General features: G+C 45.1%; 1 protein-coding gene across 1 annotated transcript in view; it reads right to left on the reverse strand.

Annotated features, from left to right (window-relative positions):
* Positions 1-25,277, reverse strand: part of IGFN1 (immunoglobulin like and fibronectin type III domain containing 1) — a 299,446-nt gene that overhangs the window by 123,188 nt on the left and 150,981 nt on the right. Inside the window, exon 8 of the mRNA XM_069633640.1 lies at positions 19,431-19,544. Coding sequence (XP_069489741.1) covers positions 19,431-19,544 — 114 coding nt within the window. The remainder of the gene's footprint in view (positions 1-19,430; positions 19,545-25,277) is intronic.

Raw genomic sequence — 25,277 nt, forward strand, 5'->3', positions numbered from 1 at the left:
TACCCATTAGCTCCCCCCATACAGATAAAAGGCAGAACATAGCAACAAACTTGCAGCAAGGTGACACATGAGAAGTAGCAGATCTTCCCGGGCAAAGGTGAACCCACTGAAGCAGGATGACCGATCGAGGGACCAGAGTGAGGGACAGGGAAACCCTGAAGATCCCTGCAGGAGTTTGTTGCCTCTGGGAAATTGTGAAGGATACGTGGAGGAAGCCAAATCCCAGACACGAAGAATCCTGTGTTGTGTTTCAAGAACGCCAGCATCCCTCCCTGGTGAACGGCAGAGTTGGGGAGGCGATTCCAAGCCTCTGGTATCAACCTTGACTCGTGAATCAAAGCCACAGAGGAAAGAAAGGAATGCAGTGAGTTAGCAGAAGACATGAAAGGCTGGCTTGTGTCAAAGAAAGATTGACGCCACAACAGTGTTTAGCTCAATTGAAGGTTGTGAAGGTGCTGATGAGACGAGAAAGAATGCAAACCTGTAGTGAATTCTAAAATCACTGATAACTGTTTTGCCAGTGATAAAGGCTAGCGGAGTGGCTCGGCGAAAGGAAATAGCCCACTCGAAAATCTCTGTGAAATGTTTGATGTTTTGTTATAAAGCGACAAAGTGAACAAACTCTGAAATGCGTAATGGTCAAGATTAGGCTCGAAGAAAGGGGAAGTTAAAAGGCGGTTGCTTTAAGAGAAAGATTTATTTGCACTTTTCTGATTATGTTATGGAACTACCAAGAAAGACCAAAAAGACACTGTGGCAAATACCATAAGGGTGAGCTGAAGTGAAAAGCAAAGTGGTCCTGAGGAGGTCTAAGGAAAAAGCCACGCAAACTCAAATGTCTTCGACATCAGTGAAAGGTCTGAGCCCGACTGAGGGATACCTGAATATGAAATAAGTTAGGGGAAGAGAACCCTTAACAAAGGTGAATAAAGCTTGAGGAAGGAAACTCCTAATGAAGGTGAATAAATCTTGGGGAAGGGAACCACTGCAAGTGCTGTGATTGCGAGGTCCAAGCCTGGCTGAGAGAAATTTACATTGAATCAGGTATTTTTTGTTGAGAGGTCTGAGCCCAACTGAGGAAGACCTACGTGAACTGTTGATGTCTTGAGAGGTCCGAGCCCAACAGAGGGAGACCTATCTGAACTTTTGCTGAACTGTGAAAGAACTTTTGGTGAGCTAAAAATAAGTGACTTTAACGTGGAAATCCAAGCGGGCCTCGACCCACGTTTTGAACTGCCTTTTTTTGATGACCTAAGCTAGAGTGTGTCATCCTGTTTACGGGGGCGCCTTACTCCATGCTGTCCAACGTGGAGAGGAGAGCTGACTCAGCCATCTTGATCATTTATGTTATAACACTGACTTTCCTTTGCATGCACGTTTCCAATTAAACACATTTTGTATAAGAGATAGGGCAGGCATTTGTTTATGTTTTAGTATAGGCCATTTTGATTTGACACAGACTGACAAGGACTGTGTTTTCTTTATTATTTGATGGTAGAGAGACTACTCCCATCATAGCTATAGGGCAAAGTAGGAGTTTTTGCAAAACCACAAGAATTTAATAAAGGGTTTGAAAGTTTTAGCCCATATGTCAGTGTCATACTTGTGGAGCACAAAGTGGAAATCACATCTCTGCATGCTTTCTTCTTCCGTTTGAAAGTCAATTCATTTCACACTTGCATGACATTTTCATGCAGCTGAAACACTGATTATTTCCTAAATAATCCGACTCCACGCAGCACCTACGAATAGCAGAATGATTCCATAGGAATCAACTAGCAAATACCATCTGCAATGTGTAATTTGCAGGCAATATTTACTTTTTTACAAGACCAAGCATAATCGGAAAGAAAATTCGCAGATTTTCGCGTTACTTTTCCACTGCAACTTGCAAAAGTTGAAAATGATATGCAGGGGTCAGAACATCACATATATAATAACACTGGCAGTCCACTGCATGTAATTGAAACTTGGTATACAATGACCCCATGCAAGTTTTGGCTGCTGCTATTGTTTTCTCCATTTTATACAATGTGTTCTTAAGGGACTGGCTTGAATTGTTTTCTCCTCCAGGTGAATGTGGGTCATTTCTACAAATGAGGGTAGGAGAGGACATATCCAATTGATCCAGTATGTTGCATAACAATAGAATACTGGACTAAAATGAATTGTAGATGAATGCCTATGGAACCAGAGGTTTATTTAAAACTAAAAAAGGCGTTCCTATCTTGGAACTGCCTAAACAAAAGGTACCAGGATGGGGCAAACTAAAATTGATCCAAGGTCACAAATCAGTCACCAGAACACACAAACACCAGCAATCACTTTCACTGTTTTGTTAAGAGTAATGGAGGATGCTGGACGTCTGCCAGGACAGGTAGAGAAATATTGCAATGTTACAAAAAATGTAAAAATGGGCAAAACAAAGCAGCATATTCCCAAGCGTAGAAGGACCTGTTGTCCTGAGTCCAAATGTCGTCTTAACCCTACGCAAGGAAGCAAGGATCTTGAGCGATCGCCCTGTGGACAATTTCCGGCAAAGCCACACTGCCCCAGCACACCTCTTTATCTTTGGTGGGGTATGGCTCGCTCGGACCTTGGACAGCAATAAAAGTCTGTTCTTGGTTGCATCTCCAATTGTAATGGTGAAATGGCCTCTAGTGATTTTTAGACCACGTGTCCTCAGGGGTCTGGTACTCTTGGGAGTGATCCAGGTTTTTAGTCATCCTCCTGCCTTGGTGGGTTAAGTGTGGGGATTTGTGCATGGATGCTATGCTTGGACCAGCCGGATAAGTATTTCTACCCATTATATGGGTACTTGCATATAGGTATTTGTGCCTCCCCCGAATGAGTCCATCCCCTGGTTTGCTTCTTACCGGGTTCTTGATGTGGTCCCAATGGACTAATCCCTCAGATCTCATTTCCTGCTCCTGGGGGTATAGCTCTCAGCTAACTTTAGGGGATATGCCACTCCTATCTCACATCGCCACCTGCTCTACTCATTTCTGCTTATCCACTACCATTCTCTGTGCCCAGAATCTCAGCAGGTGGCCTGCTCTAGCGCTGGAGTCTTAACCTAGTGTCTAAGAGTGTAGTTTCCTATGGATAGGCATCACCTGTTCACTAGCACTGCTCACAGTGACCTTCCTGCCTGACCGCAAGAGCTCCTGCCCTCTTCCTGAACCTCCCACACCCTCACTATTCTAGAATACCATACGCTCTCCTCCACAGTTTGATGAGGTCTACTTTTTTATATTGTGGATAATGGGGGGAGTGGTCTGATAGAGACTCTGAGGTACTGGCCTTTGCTTCCCTAGAATTTCCAGGTTCTAGTTAGCTCTGGTCTCATTGCATCACCACCTCCCCTTGCGGGTATGCCCTCCCCTCTTATCTGTGGGATTTGTGTAATGCCCGAGTCCGCCCTTTAGCAGATCCACCATATAATAGTACGGAAGGCTCAGGTTAGTATCTCGTGCAGGCATTTCACCTGACTGGTTCATGACAAATTTGTCATCCTGTCTCTGATCCTGTAATCAGTGATCCACCATTGTGCACCAGGAACCAGATTCCAATCTCTGTCCTCACTGCCTTATGTTTTTCTCTGTGACCAGGTTTGCCATACAGGCTGTGCTTTGTCATGATGATGTGGTTTGAGATTTGTGTTCTGCTCCATTTATAAACTCGAGGAGCAAGTCCAGATTATGCGTCTCTTTCTCTCGACAGCTGCCAGTAAACCACTGTGTGTGTATTTCTTGAAATTTCTATACCTACTTTTTGGCCACATCACTAGTAAAATTAAGTGGTGCGTGTTTTCCTAGTTTTCCTAGGGAAAGAATAGGGGAGCTGTTGGGGCTTCTACTAGCTTCTCCTCTCCTGTCTTTCTGTTACTATCCACCTCTTTGCCAAATGCTTGTATCTCTGCCCCACTGCAGCTCACCCTTGGGTCGGATGAGCCTGCACCTGACCTTTCCACAGCTCTTTCAGGTTTCCTTAAACTTTTCCTGACACCTCTCCAATTTTCTCTTGACATCACTCTTCAACCTGCTCATCGTACACTCCATTATCTCCTGCACTCTTCTCTTGATGCCTATTTCCAGCTTCCTTTCTATCGCTAATCTCCTTCTTCCTCTTCTTGCCTTCTTCCTCCTTCTCCACCTCAGTCTCCTTTCTCCACCCATTACTCCTCTGTTCTTCTTCCTCCACCCTCCTCCTTCTCTGTACTCTGTGCGTCTCCTTCACTTCTACCCCAACTATCTTGGATCCTCAACTCCCAGTAGACTCAACTTTTTTTTTAACAAGATTGTATTGGTTTTTAAGTGGTAACACTCTCCGAAATCATCCGTTACTGAAAACACGAAGGTATTAATGACTGAATATAATTCCGCCACTCCACCCCTCCAGAAGTATTCCAAATAAAGTTCAGTTCAGGAATTTGAGTAAGCAATATATACAGCTAATCACACAGGGTTATTCAGTCGGGGTAGATCTACTAAGTCCAGTCCCGTAGTCAGTGGAGTAACTTTGCTGAAAATGTTGGGGGGGACATGACATCTGAAGAAAAGGTGCCCCAGCCAAATGAACGGGGACAAAATGGTGTGTCATGAAAGTCGGAGGGACAAACAACCCTGTCCCCCCCTAAAATTACACCCATGGGCGTGGTCTCGCCGGGCAGAGGAGCGCATTAAAGTCTTTATGCATGTAAGACAAAACTGGTCTCCACACAGTCATGAAAAACATCAGAGAGCCATTGATAATAGCCAACTGTTTCCCCATAGCCATGATGTTCCAGACTTTATCAAGCCACAGGTTGATCGTTGTGCGCTCCGACCTCCTCCAAAAGTGGAGAATAGAGAGTTTGGCCACCAGCAGAACATGAATCAGCAATTTCAAATCGACCATAGTATTTCTCTGTTGCAATGCATCGGTGAGTCCCAGAATACAAACAATGGGATCATCTGGGATATCCACCTGCAGGATAACTTTCTGTCTGGTTCTCACCTCCAGCAGAAATCCCGTATTACCGAGTAACCCCACAAAACAAGGAAATAATTACCTTCCAGCCCACACCCTCTCCAGCATAGTTTGCTGTTGTTTGGGATAATGCGTTGTAGCCAGGCTGTGGTTTTGTACCATTGTATAAGTATTGTACTTCTTTTCCTGCAGGCACAGGCAGAGCGAGACCCCATTTCCCCCATAGATCTTTTCCCAGACCTTCAGAGGGATATGAAGCCCCAGGTCCCGCTCCCATCCGACACAGTAAGAGCTTATTTCTAATCCTTTGGGTGAGTTTATTGATTTGTACAACTTAGAAATTAGCCCCTTGGCATCCGCTGCTTTCTAGAAATCTTGTTCTAGCTTTGCTAGTTCCCTTGTTGCCCGCAACACATTGACTGGGTGGGGAACCCAATGTCTTGCCTACATATAGAGAAATCTATCAGTCTCTTCAAGGCCCCCCCTCTCCTTACATTCCTCAAAAGTGCAGATTGTTGCATTCATGAACAAGTCCCCCATTTAACTTACACCCCTCTGTGTCCACCACAGAAAACCTCCCTCTGTCTTCTTGGGAGGGAAGTCATCATTCTTAATTAGTGGTGTGTATGGGGAGGGGAAGGTTACAGTCCCGTTCTTTCTGCTAATGCTGTCACATGCCTTGAGAGATGTCCTAGTGATAGGGTTCACGTAGAGGCTCTGTTCTCGGTCGTGCCAGGGCAACCAGGGTTGCCTCCATATGTGTCTTTCTGCTACAGCTCCGTGTGCACCCGTTGTTTCCTGGAATCCCTTTGTACCCAGTCAAGCAAGGGTCCAATTTGTGAGGCTCTGTAGTAATTCCAAAGCTTGGGAATGACAGGCCGCCCTGGGTCCTGGTTGAGTACAGTGTGGTTCTGTTGACTTTTGGGGACCCCCACACAGAAAATGTAGCAACATGGCGTCCCACTTCCCAAATGTATTTTTTGCATTGGGATAGGAATCGACTGACCAAGGTAAAGAAACTTTGGGAGGATGTTCATCTAGACTACCACCATCCGGCCCAAACAGGACAGCGTCAGTGCCCCAGCCAAATGAACGGGGACAAAATGGTGTGTCATGAAAGTCGGGGGGACAAACAACCCTGTCCCCCCCTAAAATTACACCCATGGGCGTGGTCTCGCCGGGCAGAGGAGCGCATTAAAGTCTTTATGCATGTAAGACAAAACTGGTCTCCACACAGTCATGAAAAACATCAGAGAGCCATTGATAATAGCCAACTGTTTCCCCATAGCCATGATGTTCCAGACTTTATCAAGCCACAGGTTGATCGTTGTGCGCTCCGACCTCCTCCAAAAGTGGAGAATAGAGAGTTTGGCCACCAGCAGAACATGAATCAGCAATTTCAAATCGACCATAGTATTTCTCTGTTGCAATGCATCGGTGAGTCCCAGAATACAAACAATGGGATCATCTGGGATATCCACCTGCAGGATAACTTTCTGTCTGGTTCTCACCTCCAGCAGAAATCCCGTATTACCGAGTAACCCCACAAAACAAGGAAATAATTACCTTCCAGCCCACACCCTCTCCAGCATAGTTTGCTGTTGTTTGGGATAATGCGTTGTAGCCAGGCTGTGGTTTTGTACCATTGTATAAGTATTGTACTTCTTTTCCTGCAGGCACAGGCAGAGCGAGACCCCATTTCCCCCATAGATCTTTTCCCAGACCTTCAGAGGGATATGAAGCCCCAGGTCCCGCTCCCATCCGACACAGTAAGAGCTTATTTCTAATCCTTTGGGTGAGTTTATTGATTTGTACAACTTAGAAATTAGCCCCTTGGCATCCGCTGCTTTCTAGAAATCTTGTTCTAGCTTTGCTAGTTCCCTTGTTGCCCGCAACACATTGACTGGGTGGGGAACCCAATGTCTTGCCTACATATAGAGAAATCTATCAGTCTCTTCAAGGCCCCCCCTCTCCTTACATTCCTCAAAAGTGCAGATTGTTGCATTCATGAACAAGTCCCCCATTTAACTTACACCCCTCTGTGTCCACCACAGAAAACCTCCCTCTGTCTTCTTGGGAGGGAAGTCATCATTCTTAATTAGTGGTGTGTATGGGGAGGGGAAGGTTACAGTCCCGTTCTTTCTGCTAATGCTGTCACATGCCTTGAGAGATGTCCTAGTGATAGGGTTCACGTAGAGGCTCTGTTCTCGGTCGTGCCAGGGCAACCAGGGTTGCCTCCATATGTGTCTTTCTGCTACAGCTCCGTGTGCACCCGTTGTTTCCTGGAATCCCTTTGTACCCAGTCAAGCAAGGGTCCAATTTGTGAGGCTCTGTAGTAATTCCAAAGCTTGGGAATGACAGGCCGCCCTGGGTCCTGGTTGAGTACAGTGTGGTTCTGTTGACTTTTGGGGACCCCCACACAGAAAATGTAGCAACATGGCGTCCCACTTCCCAAATGTATTTTTTGCATTGGGATAGGAATCGACTGACCAAGGTAAAGAAACTTTGGGAGGATGTTCATCTAGACTACCACCATCCGGCCCAAACAGGACAGCGTCAGGGCACCCCATCGATCAAGATCCTTCCTCACAGTCCTCGCTAAGGCAGGATAGTTAGGCCCAAAAAGGTCCCTGGTTTTACTGATTATGTTGGCCCCAAGGTATTTAATCGTTTTAGCGGCCCATCAATAGGGGAGCCCCCATTGAAGAGCTTCTCTCACTCGGGGAGGGATGTTCAAACTAAGGGTTTCAGATTTGGCATTGTTCATTCTAGACCCAGAAACCCATCCATGGTGGCCGATCTCGTCTTCTATGGTATGCAGTGAGTCTAGGGGGTCCGACAGGGTCAGGATCACATCATCTGCAAAGAGGCATTGTTCATTTTAGACCCAGAAACCCATCCATGGTGGCTGATCTCGTCTTCTATGCTATGCAGTGAGTCTAGGGGGTCCGACAGGGTCAGGATTACATCATCTGCGAAGAGGCATTGTTCATTTTAGACCCAGAAACCCATCCATGGTGGCCGAACTAGTCTTCTATGCTATGCAGCGAGTCTAGGGGTCCGACAGGGTCAGGATTACATCATCTGCAAAGAGGCATTGTTCATTTTAGACCCAGAAACCCATCAATGGTGGCCGATCTCGTCTTCTACGCTATGCAGTGTGTCTAGGGGGTCGAACATTATCAGGATCACATCATTTGCGAAAAGGTTAATCTTGTGGTGGGAACCCCCAAATTGTATCCTCACAATGCGGTCATTTGGCTCTCACCCGCTCCGCCAGGGGCTCCATTGCCAGTGCAAATAAAAGTGGCGAAAGAGGGCACAACTGTCTGGTACCGCAACTGAGGCAGATCAGTGCTGTCAGAGCCCCGTTGACCAGCAGTATCTGCCGTGGGAGCCCTGTAATTGGAAAGGATCATCTGGGACAACAGTTGAATTTCTGCAAGACTTCCCGCACGAAGCCCCATTGTACATGGTCAAACTCTTGAGTGACTTGGGTTACTCCCAGACTTGACTATTAAATGTATTCATCTCTGTATATTATCCACTGTACCCCATACCCTAATGAACACGGACTGGTCTCTTCTCTAACATAGTGCTCAACATTTTTCTGAATATCTTGGAGTCTATAATTAACAACACTATGGGCCAATATGAAGAACATAATGTGGGGTCCTTTCCCGGCTTGGGTAGTAGGGTTACCTGGGCCTCCTTTGTTGAGGTTGGAAGGTGGCCACCATCTCTTATAGAGCTAAACACATGGGCCATCTGTTTGGCTAATATCTGCTCACAGGGATTTGTAATAGCTGGCCGTGAGGCCATCGGGACCCAGGGCATTATTTGATTTCACTGTTTTAATAGCTAGAATAACTTCCTGCAGAACTATTGGAGCTTCTAAGAATTATCTCCCCCCTCCAGCCAGATGAGGCAGTTACACCTCTTCTAAGTATTCTTGGATGTCCTACAGAGTTCGGAGCACTGGTGGTATAGAGCTCTGTATAGAAGGCAGCGAACAGCTCCCTTATTTTGCCCCATCACACCACTCCTTCCCCGGGCATCTGAAATAGTGTGAATGAACAATCTGCTTGTCTGCTGCCTAAGGAGGTTTGCTAGAATTGTCCGTGGTACATTCCCTTGCTCATAGAATTTGTGCTGGACCCTAAGCAAAGTGTGTTATGCATTTTGAGTCCTCAGAAGTCTCATCTAGTTCTTAACTATGGTCAGTGCCCTAAAATGATGTATAGTAGGGGTTTTGGCATTGGTCTTATTTGCTATCCTTACTTCTCCTAATAGCTGTTAGTCCGCCTGTTCCCAAGCATGTTTCAGTGTGGCCGTGCTTGCCGTGATTACTCCCCTAGCAACCACTTTCAGCACGTCCCAGTGTATGCCATCTGAGGTGTCCTCAGGCAGTTATTAATAAGCTACTGATAGGTTTTCAGGTGGTGAGACCAGTCTTTCAGTCGCACCGTCACCATATTGTTGTCAGTAAGGGTCATGGGCTCAATCTCTGAGGAAAGGATGAATTTAGTCATGCCTGTCAGTATAAAAACGTAATCAATTTGTGAGGATGACATATGCACATGGGAGATAGATGTGTAGGCGTTGTCGCCGGGATGTAGAGTTCGCCAAAAGTCCACCACATTAAGGCCAGTAATGCGGATCCTCAGAGTGTGAGATCCCGAACCTGTGGTAGAGTAGTTGTTCTGGAGCAATCTTTCTTTAGCCCCATCCATTACCAGTTTCATATCGCCCATTAGAAGGACTTCCCCTTGGCCCTTTCTCCTCGCCTCTTCAGCTACAGGTGCATAAAGGCTTTCTGTGCCAAATTGGGTGCGTAGAATGAGAGTATAGTAAGTTGTTTGCCTTGGAGCTCCCCCTCTACCATTTTGTACCTGCCTCCTGTGAGAAACCTAAAGGTGTCTCCCTGACCAGTCCCCGGGGATCTGTCATTCAGGTGGCCAGGACACGGCCCTCAATATTGGATCCAGTTCCAGGGGGTGGACCAGTGAGGGTGGATCATATGGTTGGGGAGGTCCTCAGGGAGTGGAAGTGGGACACCGATGGGTTAGACTCAGTACCCCCCTTCTTCTAATACCTTTTCCCCATCGTGCTATATAGGAAGCTCAGAAACTCGACCCTACCCCCTTTTCCGACACATCTCAAAAGACGACAGACAAACACCAAAGCCATTTACCCAACATGTCCCAACACAAGGGTCAGGCAAAGTCAGGCAATTGACCAGGATTACACACAGGTGTAACCCTTGCCCACAGGGATAAAAGGTGGAGCATGAGAGCACAATATGAGCAAGGCAGACCGCCCGATGAGACAGCTATCCAGGCACTGCAGTTTAAGAGGAGGAGAAAGGCAGCGAGAACCAAAAGGCTGACAAGCAGAGAAATCCTTGCCCTTTGCGACCCAGACCCGCGAGACCTCTGTGGAAGGAAACGAAAGACAACAAACAATAGCTCAAGTGTTTTGCAGCAGATGTCAACGGTACACAGAGCGTACCTATGCTGATAAGCAGGACAGGTGGAGACGCCTGCTACCGTGGTACCGGCCATCACTCCAGAAACAAAGAAAGCCAATCGGTTTATCACAACCAGTGAGTTGCGGGGAGAACCGATAAGAAACCTGATTGAGTTGAATGAAAGCCACAGAGTGGCACATTGAGGAAATCTTAAAGATCTGTAAATTGTTAAGGGAAAACCAGCTGGTGCTCACTCAAGAGACCCTGGTTGATCCTGTGTTGATTGAAACTACTGATACCAGAAGGCCGTAGGAGAGCCACCAAGAAAGGTCAAAGTGGTCATGCAGGGGTCTAGCAAAATCCCTGTACAGTCGAAAGTCTTTGACCGACCAGCTCTCAGAATGCAACGGAAGTGAATCCCACAGCAAGAGAAAGCAAATTGAAATGTAATTTGGCAAGAATAAACCCGACTGAGGGATGCCAATAAAGAGGGACAAAGTCTAAAGTCTCAAGAAACAGTGTGCTGACAAAAGTGATCACGGCAGAGGGGGGCCGCGGGGAACTGTTTAAAAAGACATTTAGATTTGTGAATGCCAAGGAGAAAGTATCTTTGCAAAAGCCGGAATGAATGCGACGGAGTGAGGAAAACATTTGAAAAGGATCTAAGCCCAGAAGAAGGAGTTCCCGGGGTAAGAAGCCATCACCCCAACGACACGTGAATGCAATTGAGAACCACATTTTTAATATAACCCAGAGTGAACCCGACGGGAGGGAGGCTGATATTCGAGAGGGGTCTGTGCCCGAAAGAGGGGGACCCAGGTGTGAAGAATCATCATTTCAAGTGCACTCCAAAAGTAACTTTTTGTTTGTTATTATTGAACCTATCAGGCAATCGGAAGTAAGAAAGCCAACCTCTGAAGGTCCTGATATTACTAAGAACTGTTTGGGGATTTGAGCCCGGAAGAGGGGGAATCCAGAGGTGAAAAGTAATCCCCCAATGTGTTTGCGAACATTAACCTTTGTTTGCCGCTTTGACCCCATCAGATCCTCGAAGAAACTTTTTGTAGAAAAGACACTTAACCCTCAAAGGTCCTGATAGCTGAAGCTGGAACTGTTGTCTCGTGCTGAGAAAACCTTGAGCACGTGCTGTGCTCAGAAGGCCCACCTTTTCCTGTGCTCAAAACATGGGGAAGGGAGAACCCCGGCTACCTCATCCTGACTTATCATTCTTGTGAATCCTATTGCACATTCTTTTTGTAATTTAGTTGTAAGGATTGACAGTATTTTTCTTTTAGTATAGCCCCTTTTCATTTTGACAAGACGCCACTAGGACTACCTTATTTTGATTTGATGGTCGTATCTTGCTCCCATCTTAGATTTAGGTTTATATTATGCATTTTTCCACGCTCCTTACACAGCTTAATAAACACCCTTGAACAGTGATCACTTGTGTCGGTCTATTCTTGGTACCATGTCTTCTTCAGACTTCCTTGTCTTTGTTGGTTGCTATGTGCGTAAATCCGATGTCTTTATCTATCAATAGCAAAACCCCTGCTCGCTTGCTGTCCAATGAGGAGTGAAATTGGTGTGGAAAGAGTCTATTTCTAAGCCTTCCCTGATCCCTTTTCAGCAGGTGGGTTTCCTGAAGCACCACTATGTGTAACTGGAGCCTTTTCTACTCCATCAACAACCAAGTGAGTTTACCCGGGGTGTTCACACCTCAGGTGTTGATGGTCCCTAAATTAACCGTCATGATGTGCTACCAGATTATCCCCCTCGCATGGGATTTCACTATCCCCCTTGCATGGGATTTCACTGAACATGTCAATCCCATAAGTTCCATGCCCTGTACTGCGTCTACCTGAGATCCCCCGTGCCATATGAAGCTTCATATTCCCTGTGAAATCGTTTGCCTTGGTAGCTCCTGCCCTTGACCAAATAAACGCTCTGCACTCCTGGATAATCCCCATTGTATCTGCCAGTCAGTAAAATGACTGAGATGGAAGATATCCCTCCCCTCACATACGACCCGACCCAACAGCAACTAATAGTGGTGAAAAATCGCTATGAATCCCAACATAATTAGTCACATTTTTAGAACACAGGAAAATGAAACAAAACTCTTCCAGAACTGCTGCTCCCTTGGAAACAGCGTCAAATACAGTAGTTCAGCCCCATCCTGCTCCGTGTCTTGGTGTAGAGTAGGCAGATCCTGACCAGTGTCAGCTCAGCGGTCGGCCCTCTTTTTGTCTGAGTGCACAGTGTGCCAGGAGTCCTCTCCTCGACTCTCCCCAGGGCCCGCTGTGGCTTGGTCTGCCCCATCATTGTTTAGCGTGAGATTCAGTAATCAAGCTCTTTCCTCCACTGTGAAGACTGTATGCACTGAATCCCTTATTTTGAACTGGAGATGGCAGGGGTACATCCACCTGTACTGGATATCTTGGTGCCGTAACTCCTCCGTCACAGGTTTCAACAATCTTCGTTTTGGCATAGTGGGCATTGAGGCTTCCTGATATATTTGGATTGTAGAGTCGCAAAACTGAATATGGTTCATCCTTCTTTCCTCCCCCAAGATTGCTTCCTTGACTTTGTAATCACGGAATTTCACCACAATAGCCCTGGGGGGTGAGGGAGGTTGTTGTTAATGTCCTCTCTCTGCAGTCCCACTTTAGGCGGTATCAGGTAATAGTATCCATACCAATAATATCACCATATATATGGTCATTGGAAACGGCCATAGGCAATATTATTGGTGGGGATAATTATTGGGCTAAATGGGAGCGGGAGTTGTGGGAGTGTACCCCTCTACCTTTAAAATAATATTGGGGTTGCGGGTGGTCCCCCGCAGGTCCAATGGGTTAATATTGCCACAATAATATGCCGCCATTCTTGTATGCCAATATATTTGGGGGGATATTAACATATGGAACCCTTTGTGCACCCCGTCCATCTTAATAGCCTCAGGTGGATTGCCTGACATGATTTGCGAGAAGAGTTGATGAGCGCATTCCTCTATGGTGTCCACCTCGGCTCCCTCGAGAAGGAACTTTACCCTGAGGTTGTCTTGCCTGGCCCTGTTCTCCAGGTCATTGCAGTTTGCCTTGAGAAGATCAGTGCTATCTTGGAGAGATGATATTCTTCCTTGCTCCTCTTTCATTTCCATCTCAAGCTTTGTCAGGAAGCACTCGCTGTGGTCCACTCTGTCTCCCAGAGACACCACCTCCCTCCTGATCGTGGTGGTAACCTCCAGCATTTCCTTGGGGAGGTCGTTTATCTCGTATGTAGTGAGTCCTTTATGCCCAGCCAAAGAATTCAGGCATGAGAAGTGGCACACTGGGTGGGGTTTCGTCCCCACGTGTGTGTCGTCTGCCATGCATACCTTCAGCCGGTGGGACCTGCCTTGCAGGCATTGTCAAGAAACCCTGGATGTTGGAGCCTTTAGACTTTTTAGAGGACTTGGACATACTGCTATTCTAGCAGTTCTTCGTGCTCGCCCCAGAAGAGGTTCACCATAAGTTTGCCCCACCCTCTGCTACTGGAGCTCTCCACCCTTTACCCAGCTCGTAAACCCCTAGAATCAGGGCCCCAGAGGCAAATGTTGGTGGGGCAGAGCTTGGGGAGCACCACTTGATGGAACAGTCTGCCACTTCTCTTGAATGTTTTGAGTTGCTTCCCTGAATCGGATCCAGTGCTACTCTTCTTTTCCAGTGTATGGTAGCCCTACGCAGGAGGATTGCCGCGAGAGCCCATGGTGCCCATTTAAATATCTGAGCTTACCGGTTCACCGACGGTGCCTTGAATGTTTTGCACTGAGCCAGTTTCGGTAGTTTAAAGCTGCTACCCACCAAGCTGACAAGAGGACTGGTGGGTCTTCACCCAGTTGGTTGCTGCTGTAGTTGCCTGCCCGTAGATGGCCGGTCCAGAGATGCAGTCTGGAGCTCCAGTCCTCCCTGTATGGGAAGAAGTCTAGCCTGCATCCCACTATGCAGCTGCAGCTTGTAGGAGCAGTGACGAGAGCTGCGCTGGCTGAAAACATTTCCTCAGATTTGGAGATTTCAGGCATGTGGGAACGCCCCCACCAGTTTTAAGTAAGGGAATTTTGCAGCTCATACTGTGCTTGTGGTTCCTGTGGCCAATAGCCCTACGAGTACTAAAAGTTTCTTGCCAAATGTTGACCCTGTTGCTGTGATGGGCCATGGGGCTTGAATGTCGACATGGAAGCCGGGGCTTAACTGCTGCGAAGTAGTGCTGACCATTGGTGGCCAGCCGGGAGATTGAAAATGCTGCAGGGGCACCCCACCGGTTGCTCTTACAGGCGGGGGGGCTCCTTCCAGCCATGCCTCCTGCCAAAATGCTTCAGGTAGTTCCCATGAGGGCTGAACAGAACCGAGCCCCTCCGCCCCAGTAGCCGTATCTTTTGCTGCCTTGTGGTTTTCCCAGGCTCAGTAGCACGAGAGAGCCCGCTCCCGACTCACCAGCTCTAGGAGTGGAGCCCGGCCTGGTAGAGTCAGGGAGGCCGGGATGCCTAGTTCAATCTGCAGCCCTGCCGGAGCCACTCCTCACGAGTGCCTCCCTGGACTCCTGCCACGGGCCATTGGACTTCCAGGAGCCTCCTCCTCGAGGCCCACCGTGGCTTACAGTTGCCACCATGTTGGGACACTGGGTTTCCCCCCGGGTCCTCCTCACCCACCGTAGCACCCCTGACAGTGATTTTCTATGGTTCCCCAGGGGAGCGCTACAATCTCTGGTTCCTATTCGAGTGCGGGACAGTCAGCTGCATCACATTAAGTCGCTGCTTCACCACGATGTTGGGCCGATGGTCGGAGCGAGTATTGGGTAGGCGTCCTATTACTCCACCATCTGGGCCTCACCATCGACTCAACTTCTTTTATCGGCTTTATAGCCCCTACTGTCTGTCTGCCATCTGGGTGAGTGCTTGCATCTATGTGTAATAATTAGTATACCACGCAGACTGACATGGTGGGGATCAGGGACCTACTCCTCCTGTTGGATTCTGTGTGGCTCCATGTACCAAGCCTTTTTTATGCTTGTCTGCAGTCTTGGTTTTCATACCTTCAACGTTGCCACTGCCTTGCAAATCACAATCACGGAACTATTCCCCAATATGCATCTGCACCAATCACACTATGTGTAATGCTGCCATCCAAGCCATGCTCACACCTGGAAGTTCAATACATCTTGCACCTACTTTCACAGTTCAGGTGGTGACATTTAAATTGGGACACAATGTGAAAAGTAACTCTTCTTCTTCACACTGGCAAAAAAGAGATCTTAAAGGGGAAGTCAACGGTTACGCATATGCTTGGCGATAATCCCTGTCGGAGTCTTGGGGAGAGGTGGAATAGTCTTGTGGATCCCTCATGTACCACCCCTGGGCCCATAGCGTAGACTGTGAACCCCCCACCCGGCCCCTATGACCAACCCATTCATCCCAGCACAGACATGGGCTTAGTCACATGGTGTCTTCGCCATTTAGTCAGCTTCCTGGTTGCTTTGACCACTGCCCTCTTCCTCTGAACTGTGTTAGGACTTACACAAGCCTCTCCTGCCAAAGGCCAATCTCATGTAGCCCTGCCTTTGCGACTTGTCTCATTAACTTATCTGGAGACTTTGAATAGGCTTGGTTCCTGTCTAATTAATTTCAGCTTGTTGAATCTGCAGACTCCTGAGGCTTGAAGAGCCCTGGTGACCATCTTCACATCAAAATAAAGTTTGCCTTTCATATCTGACCCCATACCAGGAGACCACATGCCCTTACTAGCTTTACTAATTAATGCAGCCCTGCCATCCTTCAGGCTATGGATCTTCCCGTCATGTTGGCAAAAATGTATAGGGATCCCTCCTGGCATACAGTAGGCAAGGTATACTATGCAGTTTCCCTGCAGTGTCCTAGGTTCCTAGGTTCCTAGTCTGTGCAACATCTTTCTGCGACATATGAAACCCTGTGGCACCGAAAGGCACCTCATGTTATTTTGTGTCAGCATTTCTGGGTCTTGGTCGGTGCATCTCTACAAGGGTCTATTTGAGTAGAGGGAATTCCACATTGAGGGGTGACAGTGGGAGGAGTCCTCCAATTGTATCAAGGTGTTCTGCTGACACATGGCCAGGTTAGTATCTGACTCCCATGTCACTGACTTTGTGTATATTTGTGAGCTAGATCTTTTGAAGGAGGGAGGATATAGCCTACTCCAGCTCTGGTCTTCAGACACTAACTCATCAGATTCAAAGGGCATGGACTTGATGGAGGGGTCTGTGTCTCCCATTATGTACCGCCTGAAGGTAGCACACAATTCTGGCAGCAAGTCCCTAATAAGATAACTTTTGTGGCTGTATCCTCTCTAAGGCATGGGATTGGGGTGAGTCCCTAACTTTGTCACAAGCATGTACCTATAGTGAATGGAATAATTCTAAATGCTCCAGAATATGGCTCGTCTGTATAAAAGCCATGGCTGGAGTAGTGAACACTAGGGATATTTGTTGTGCTCTGAAAGGTAAGACGCAACATCTTAATGACCCTGTGAAGCTTAAAAGTGAATGCTTGAGTAGTTGTCTCCTCTATGCATGCCTATGTCACCCGTGCACATTGATTCATGATATCTCTTGTAGGACCCTGGTTCCCTATCTGTTTCTCAGAATCAATTATTCAGAATCCTTCAACAGTAAAACAGGAGTTAGTTTATGGACCAATTTCTGCTAACCAAGTGATATTGTGAATAATAGACCGAATACTAAATCAAGAGCCTGCAGCTGGCCTAGGTTGCAGCAACTTGGTTGGCTGTCAGGGCAAAAATTAACAAGCATACCTGCTCAGATCAGACTCATCTGGCTGAAACAGGTGAAGTATAAATACTTGTGCTTAGCCAAGCTTGGTCCGGTCCCCCCTTCATACCTTCTGAATGCAAGCAATGCCCTCAAAGTAAGATCTTCAAGGATCTTATCAGGTGACAATCCCACAGTTTTATAATGGCAGGGGCCACGGGGGAGTATTCGGCCGTGGAGCCCTTCATTTGGCAAAGTAATACAAGAACCATTTAACATAACATAATTGAGAAAGGCTATTAGATGGGCACATTGAAACACTCTAAGATGCAGGTTTTATTGAACGTGCAGGTATGTGCTCGGGGGACAGTAAGACCAGAATAACTTTGTGTTGAGTTAATATGTTTACTCAGGATTTCTCAACATGTTTGAGTGGGTCAGGGAAGATAACTTAGATAAGGAAAGCTAACCTAAATCACATCTTCTCCACTCTGGTGGGTACACCTTTCACTCCCCACAAGTGCCCCCAAATGGTCACTTTGTCCTATGCTCTTCTTATGCAGGGTTCAGGTACATTCCAAAGTAACTGTTCCCAAATCAATTATCAAAATGGCAAGCTTTTTGAAGTGCCTGGCATCTCAGTAAAATAAGTTGTTCAATGTGTCTACAGGAAACTCTGTCACACACACTCTTTTAAGAGAAAGAAACAGATCTTCCATTTTGGTTTCATAGGGTTGTCTTTTTCCGCTCAATTTTTTTATTGGTGACAAGCCAGCAACGTAGGACGTCCAACAAAACTATACCCAGCGCTGACATGTGCCTGCAAGATTCTCAGCACAAAGGATGCCAGCCCTTGGCTTTCAATAATTCGTGGCTGAGTCAGGACATGAGGTAGGCTATGTCAGAGGCACTGGAGGCTGCTCACTGTGTGTTTACCTTCCCAAAGACCAAGAGTCCTAATACCATGGGCTCCCAGACCACTCTGTGTCCTGCTTGTGCCCCAATGTCTACTCATACCTTCAAGGTTTTTTCATAAACCCTATCACTTGCCCTCCCATCTAGGAAACTCCTGGTGGACCACCTCAATGGCCTTACAAGTGCCTTTTCCCCCATTCCCCTCAATGGCCTTACAAGTGCCTTTTCCCCCATTCCCTCTCTCACATACAATTTAGGTGTGGGGAACCTGTTTCCCTCGGCGAGCTCTTCTCGCTTCTGTTGGTCTTTTGAAATGTATTGTTCTCAGTTCCTCCTTCCACAACCTCCTCTATTGCTCTTCATATCTTAGTATCACCTCTTCCGTTGCTTCTCTCGTCAACCCCTCTACCTATGCTCTCTGCACCATTTCCTCTTGTTCTACTCTCTTCACCACATCCTCAACTGATCGTCTCTTCAGCACTTCCTCCTCTTCACCACTAACTTCTTAGGTTTTCCACTGATTTCTTTGCTCCTCAATTCACCACCTCCTTCATATATATTACTCTTTCCACCACTTCCTTGGCTTCTCCCATCACTTCCCTCATTTTCCACCCTCCACTAAACTCGCATCTTCTTCTCCACATGCCCAAACCCATATGCTTCCTCGGTTTCCTTTTAAATGCCTTGGTCCCATCCCCCTGGGCCAGGCTCCATGTGAGGGGAAGCACATGTGTAGGATTCTATTTGCTAATGCAAGATGTGGCTGTCTCCTAATGTTTTAACTTTAACATCATATGCCTCCCGCTTTCCACAGTCCTAGCCTATATAAACTTATTCCAGCATAATTAATTCTTGGCCAACCTTAAACATGCACCAAATGTTCTGTGGTAAGCAAGCAGAGCTTGTGCTGTTATGGAGGCAGACGCGTGTGGATTGTTTCTCTACCACTGCACCACTAATTGGTCTTACTGCACTTTCTGCAATTTCGATGCCTAGGATGCTAAGTGTTTCTTGACAGTGGGGCCTATCTTAAATGGCCAGCAGACCTATTATCCTCACTACCAATCCAGCGATGCTCCTGGTATGGCGATGACGAAAGGATTCTCCCCAACCACCCCGGTCCCTAGGTTCACCTCCCATACACCTAAGGTGTCAGGGAGGTAATATGTTCACATACATTCAAACATTCGTAATGGTATGCATCAGGATTTCCAACTGGTACTAGGAAAAGGTAAGTATGCCCTCTACGCAATGCACAGTTGGAAGAACGTTGTTTTAAATCTCCTTAAATTACCTTGTACAAGAAGATCTTGCTGTTGGGATTTTTCAGCTCCATCTCAAGTTCAAAAACTCCATTTCCTTCAGAGTTCACCTTTATGTGCTTCAGGTTGGACACAGCAGTGACGTACTGAAAATGACACAAATTGCACAGTCAACCAGCACCACCAGTGAATTTCATGAATAGCGCAATACTATACAATTTTGAAAATACATAAGGCTGCGTTTGTTTATGCCTTCTTATGCGGGCCCATTTTTAGAAGAAATATTTCAAGTTCTGCAAAAGAAAATGGAGATCACCAAGTTCTACGGTGAATGGATTTCATACATTGTGTAAACATCTCTGCATCCTCTACCTGTAATTTATCATGTTTACAGAGATCAAAATTGAGATTGAATGAGTAAGAGCTAAAAGCAGCTAAAAGTCGGTCCTTGGTATCCAGCAGTAATCGGTCATCAGGAGCTACCACTGGGGAACGAGGAGCTAGTACATAACTTTCCACAAATCTAACTTCCACTTAAGCAGCAAACATCTTTATGACTCCTTATGCTTTATATGTCATATAGATGTGGACTAATGCTTATTTATATATTGTCCCAAACACACATTGTTAATGTATTATAGGTCTGTTTCCTCAGCATCAGTTTGCCTCGGGTGCCAAAAGTACCCATTGGTGTCAAGCTTACCAGGCTCTTTTGTGCTACAGACAGGAGCTAAATAGCACCCAGATCACCTCAATTTCAAACCCTATGTTTAGAATTAAGAATTTACATGTACATGTCCTGGTGAAAACAAGTGTGTACTTACGTCTTTGTGAGGACTGAAACACGTCAAAGTATTTCTGCTGTAAGTTTTACAAAGGTATATAATTAGTCTTTCCTGTTTTCAGTGAAATCCGATAACCAGAAAAACACCCCTGGAAGAAAAAGTGTTTCCTAGGTTTTAAACTGAAAAACACTGTTTCACCCTATCCCAGTGGTGCCTTAGTGTGGGCAGTGATAGGAGGAAATTTGGGGCTGAAGGTGTGGCTGGAGAGGCGTCTTGGCAGACAAAAGGAAAAGGATCCTACTCCCCTATGCTTGTTTGTTTTCTTCCATTGCTTCCCCTCCTGTCCCCTGGCTTTATTAAAAACACTGCACATTCAATGTTACATAGGTTTCATTGCAAAATAAATATTTGTATTTGTCAGTGGTCAGAGCTATTTTGAGGAATTATAGAGAAATTTGAGCCATTTTTGTGGTTGACGATTCACGTCTTAAAACTGGCTAAAATTCCTGAAAATGGCCCTTGACCACTGACAAATACATCTATTTACAAAAAATGGTCTGACATACATTTTTTAGTGTCTCTGCTTGTGGCCACAGACCCTCTGTGTATGTGTGTCTCACTGGAGGAGAGCTGAAAAGTGTTATCTGCCTGTCGGCTTTAAAAGGAAAGCTGTGTGAGGCTTCCATGAATGAGGCTCGCATGAGGCTTCGCTGTTACGCTCACCTCCCAACCCTCTGTGGCTCTCTCGAGCATCCACACCGAGCGCCCATCTGAAGCTGCAGGCCCCTTAATTGCCACTTAGCTCCTAAATTTTAAAGCTCTTCTTGAAGAAAGAAAATGCTATTTCTAAATGATGGCTCATTTAAGGGACCATTGTTTTGGACAAGACGGTTGTAATCTTTCCGTGTGAAGAAATACAAATGGGCATTTAATTCTGAAAGCAAACAGAAAGCACAAGTTAGTTGCCTAATCATCATACTTTGACTGCATATTTATTGGAACATTTCCTCCCTTGAGTTATTTCTCTGGTGTTCATTTCTTTAACTAAAAGCCCAATGCTGCTTTGTCTTGCATACTTTCTTCTAAGGAGACGGTCAATTAAACTACATTTGTATATTTCACTTTAAGATATATGTTCACTTACTGTGTGTATATTCATGTGTGGCAGCTTTTGATTTTCGCTAAGGGGGCAAAAGTTCCCACACAGAGTGAAGCTAGCGAGCCGTGCTCATCCCCAGTCAAAAAACACATTTGACAGCACATGTTCCAGCAGGGATAGGAAAAAAGCCATATGATTTACAGGAAGGTATGAACATATAACATCTCAGCAACAATCACCTAACCTGCTGTGTTGCCTTTGCAACATTCTTTTATAGGATCCCCTAATATGTCTGCATCCATCAAACAGTTTTGGCCTGCTCATCCCCTCCAATCAAGCCTTAGGGGGTACATTGATGAGACTCCCTTCTCCTTTTTTAGTGAGCAGCACTTGAGAAACAGTTATTATTTGCTTGGATTGTATTTCTTTTGACAGTCAAATTAACCCTTATCGCCACCGAACTCGGTGCTCCCAGGCAAATCCTTTTATCACACTATGCCTTATCTGCTAAAATTGGAAGTCTCTACAAAGTGGAAAGGTCATTTTCACAGATCAACGCCTTCAGGGGAAGAAAGAAAAGGGCAAGGATTCCCTGAAAAGGTATTGTTTGATTAAGTACGATAATTTTGACTTGTAGTAATGTTAGATATCACTGGATAAACACATTGTAAGAAGAATTGTATTGTAAGAATTGTAATTGGGTATTTATAACGCGCTTAATACCCAGAGGTTTCTAAGCGTGGACTCTGGGATTGAACCTGTGTTGCTCCGCTTCATCTTGTTTCCAAGGTGAGCGTGTTGCCCCTGAGCTATTCTCCTGTACAATCATCTTTAATCTCCAGTAAATGTTCATGACATCCTGCTCCAAGAGACATTATCCTACTTATGCAGGCAATTAAACAATAAATGAATATTTCTGTGTTTACACTAGAAAAAAACTTATCTGCAATTTGTTGAAGGGGGCAAATAGGAAAAAACTGGTAAACACAGATTCTGAAAACACCCCAGAAGTAAAATAAAAACCTGCAAGATGGAAACCCTATAGATAATTAGCTCCAATAAAAAAAAATCAGTTCACTAGCGCTGCTAATTTAGTAATACCTAGTTTTCATAAAAACTCAAAACCTACTTATCACCAGTTGCACTATCTAAATACACTTTAACGATGAAATGTTCTTGGGTGCATCAAATACTGTACAAGGTATGAATGACATTTTCATGTTGCTAATATTAGAATAGTCCTGTGCTTTTTACAAATGGTACATGACTGTGCCTTCAAAAGCATCACTCCTTAGACCTACTACTAACCAAGCAGTAAGTAAGAATATATGTCTCTGTAGAAAAATAGGCATTGTCGTGTTTTCTCTTAAAATTAAATCATGTGGCTGGGTTGACTGCTCTGTAAGTAAGAACCAGAAAATCCTTATAAAACCCAGGTACCTGCTACCTGAGGCCTTCCAGATGTTTTGGACTACTTATTCCTTAATCGTTCATCATTGACTTTCCTGGGCAGGGCCGATGGTACAAAACATCAGGAGAGTCAAATGCTGCAGACCCCAGCATCTCGACACTGAATTTTCAAACCTAATAAGCCAGTGTGGAAGCCTGAGTTGCCCTTTCTAATTTACAGTATTTGATATAGCTTGAACAGAGTGCCGAAGCAGTGAGGCAGCAGTGCTTAATTAAGCTTGACCTGTTGAGTTTTGTTTTCACTAAGGGGGTACAGCTGTGAGAAAAACATAATCACATGGTCGGAGCAGTTTAGCACTTAAAAGACACTGCTCAAGGGGGCTTACACTACTAAGCGGCATTTATCACTGGAAGAGAACAGCTGAATGGAAGCTAAAAGAGTTGTGGTTCTATCGCTCTGATCCGACACTGCTGAAGCCAGAGTTAATTGCAAATGTCCTAAATCACTAACAGTGCACTTCTGGAAGAGGTCATCACACTGCTGCATTAATAAAACACTGATAGAGCACTGACAATGCACATTTTGTAGCAGTTTACACTGACTGCACAAAGGGACCAGCACTAGGCATGGATAGAGCCAATGAAGCAGCTATTAAAATGATTAAATTGCAAGAATAACCAATTAATATGCTTTCTTCTTTTTAGTTCACATTCTAAGTGTCCATTAGGTACAAAGTAGCAAGGGTACCTTGGGGCCATTATAAGATATAAATATTATAGTAATAATAACTGGTTATTTATAACACAATTTATACCCAGAGGTATCTAAGCACGGACCCGGGGATGAGTATTGAAATTGTAACTTGGAACGTCAAAGGTTTTAATCATCCAGTCAAACGCAAAGAAATATTGTCTCTGCTGTCTAGATTTAAAATGGACATGGTTGTATTCAAGAAACACAGCTAGAATCAGAAAATGAAAATAAAAAACAGGAAAGATCATGGATAGGTTATGTATTTTTCTCATTGGTTCTTTGGAAAAACAGTGGAGTCTAAACCCTAATCAACAAGCAAGTAACTTTTCAACGAATTGGGGAAGAGAAAGATTCTGACGGCTGTTGGATTATTATCAAAGCGATCATTAATAACCTTCTTGTTACAATTGTGAATATATCAATGTGCTACTGCTCCTAATTCTTTCTTCTGGAATGACTTGAAACTAACATTAATTGGAAGATATACTGATTGAATAATCGTTTGTGGACAATGTCATCATAATTGTGACTCTACTATTGATCGTTAATTTAATACCTGCTTTGCCAATTCAAAATCCAGAATAAGCTTTTTGCACAAAAAAAGAATTTCTCAATATGTTCGACTCATGGAGGTGTTGTCACCTAAAAGAATGCAATTCCTTTTCCCCACCACATCAATCTTTTTCAGGGCTGGACTAGATCTTTGTTAATTCACCATTAAAATCTGCTTTACAAAATTCTGAAATTCGTCCCTTAACTATGTCACACCAAACCTTAACTCTTAAGTTTTAGAAGATCCAGACTTAATTAAAAAAATGAATGACTTTTTAATGAAATTCTTTAAAAACAAACAGGCGGCTGACAATTCCGTTCATAATAATTCGACTCATTTAAGGCCTTATTTAGAGGTTTTATTAAACAATTTGCTGCTATTAAAAAAAAAAAAATCTCAAGTGATCTACTTAACTCTATTAAATCAATGGAAATAGCTCATTACAATATTTCATATGATGGTACATTAAAAGAAATGCTCACTAAACTTTTCGAATTAAATAAAATATCATTGGCAAAGCGGAGGCTATTTGGTGGTGTTTGGTCTTTGACGTCTTTGGGAATTGTGGAAGTCACTAGCGGAGAAACAGGAGGAAGCAGACTTTGTGAGCAGCGTTGAGTACCTGATCATCAAGGCTACTGCAGGGCTGAGCCCTTTAAGCCTGTTGATACTATTCTGAATAAAATAATGGGAAGTGAAATCCTCATACTCACTATCTCCCTTTGACAAATTTGTCGATCTAATCCAGCCTGTGGAGTGTCGCATGTGTGAGGCAGCCTGGCTTGGCATTTTCACAGACCTCTTCTTTAAAATCTTAAAAGCCTCATTCAAGCCGAGGTACGATTTCACAGGCAGCCTGGGCAGTCGAGCCAAGTGGGATAAATGTCACTAAATGAACCACCAAGAGGTCTATAACTTCCTGGTTGCCAGTACCCACCTTGATCGTGCAGACGCTACGCTGCGGTGAGTGAAGGCTGATTGTATTTACTATCATTCCAAACTTGTAAGCCCAATTAATACGTGCACTGAGAGGACAATTTGAGTCGGCTTTCAACATAAAGTTACTCCCCAGTCTCTCTCTCGTTCCACTTACTTAACTAGTTGAATTGGTTATCAGCACAAATGAAGCACTGTGCGTCTCGTAAATTTACATTGCACAGCGCAAACACTCGATCAATAGGCACTGCAAACAAACTATTGTTCCAAAATGGAAGCCTACACAGCAAAAAGAATGACAATTAAAACCCCTAACAAGCTACAACCGGCAATTACAGGCTT

Source organism: Ambystoma mexicanum, chromosome 13 (genome assembly GCF_040938575.1).
Source record: "Ambystoma mexicanum isolate Mex_15411 chromosome 13, UKY_AmexF1_1, whole genome shotgun sequence".
NCBI lineage: Eukaryota > Metazoa > Chordata > Amphibia > Caudata > Ambystomatidae > Ambystoma > Ambystoma mexicanum.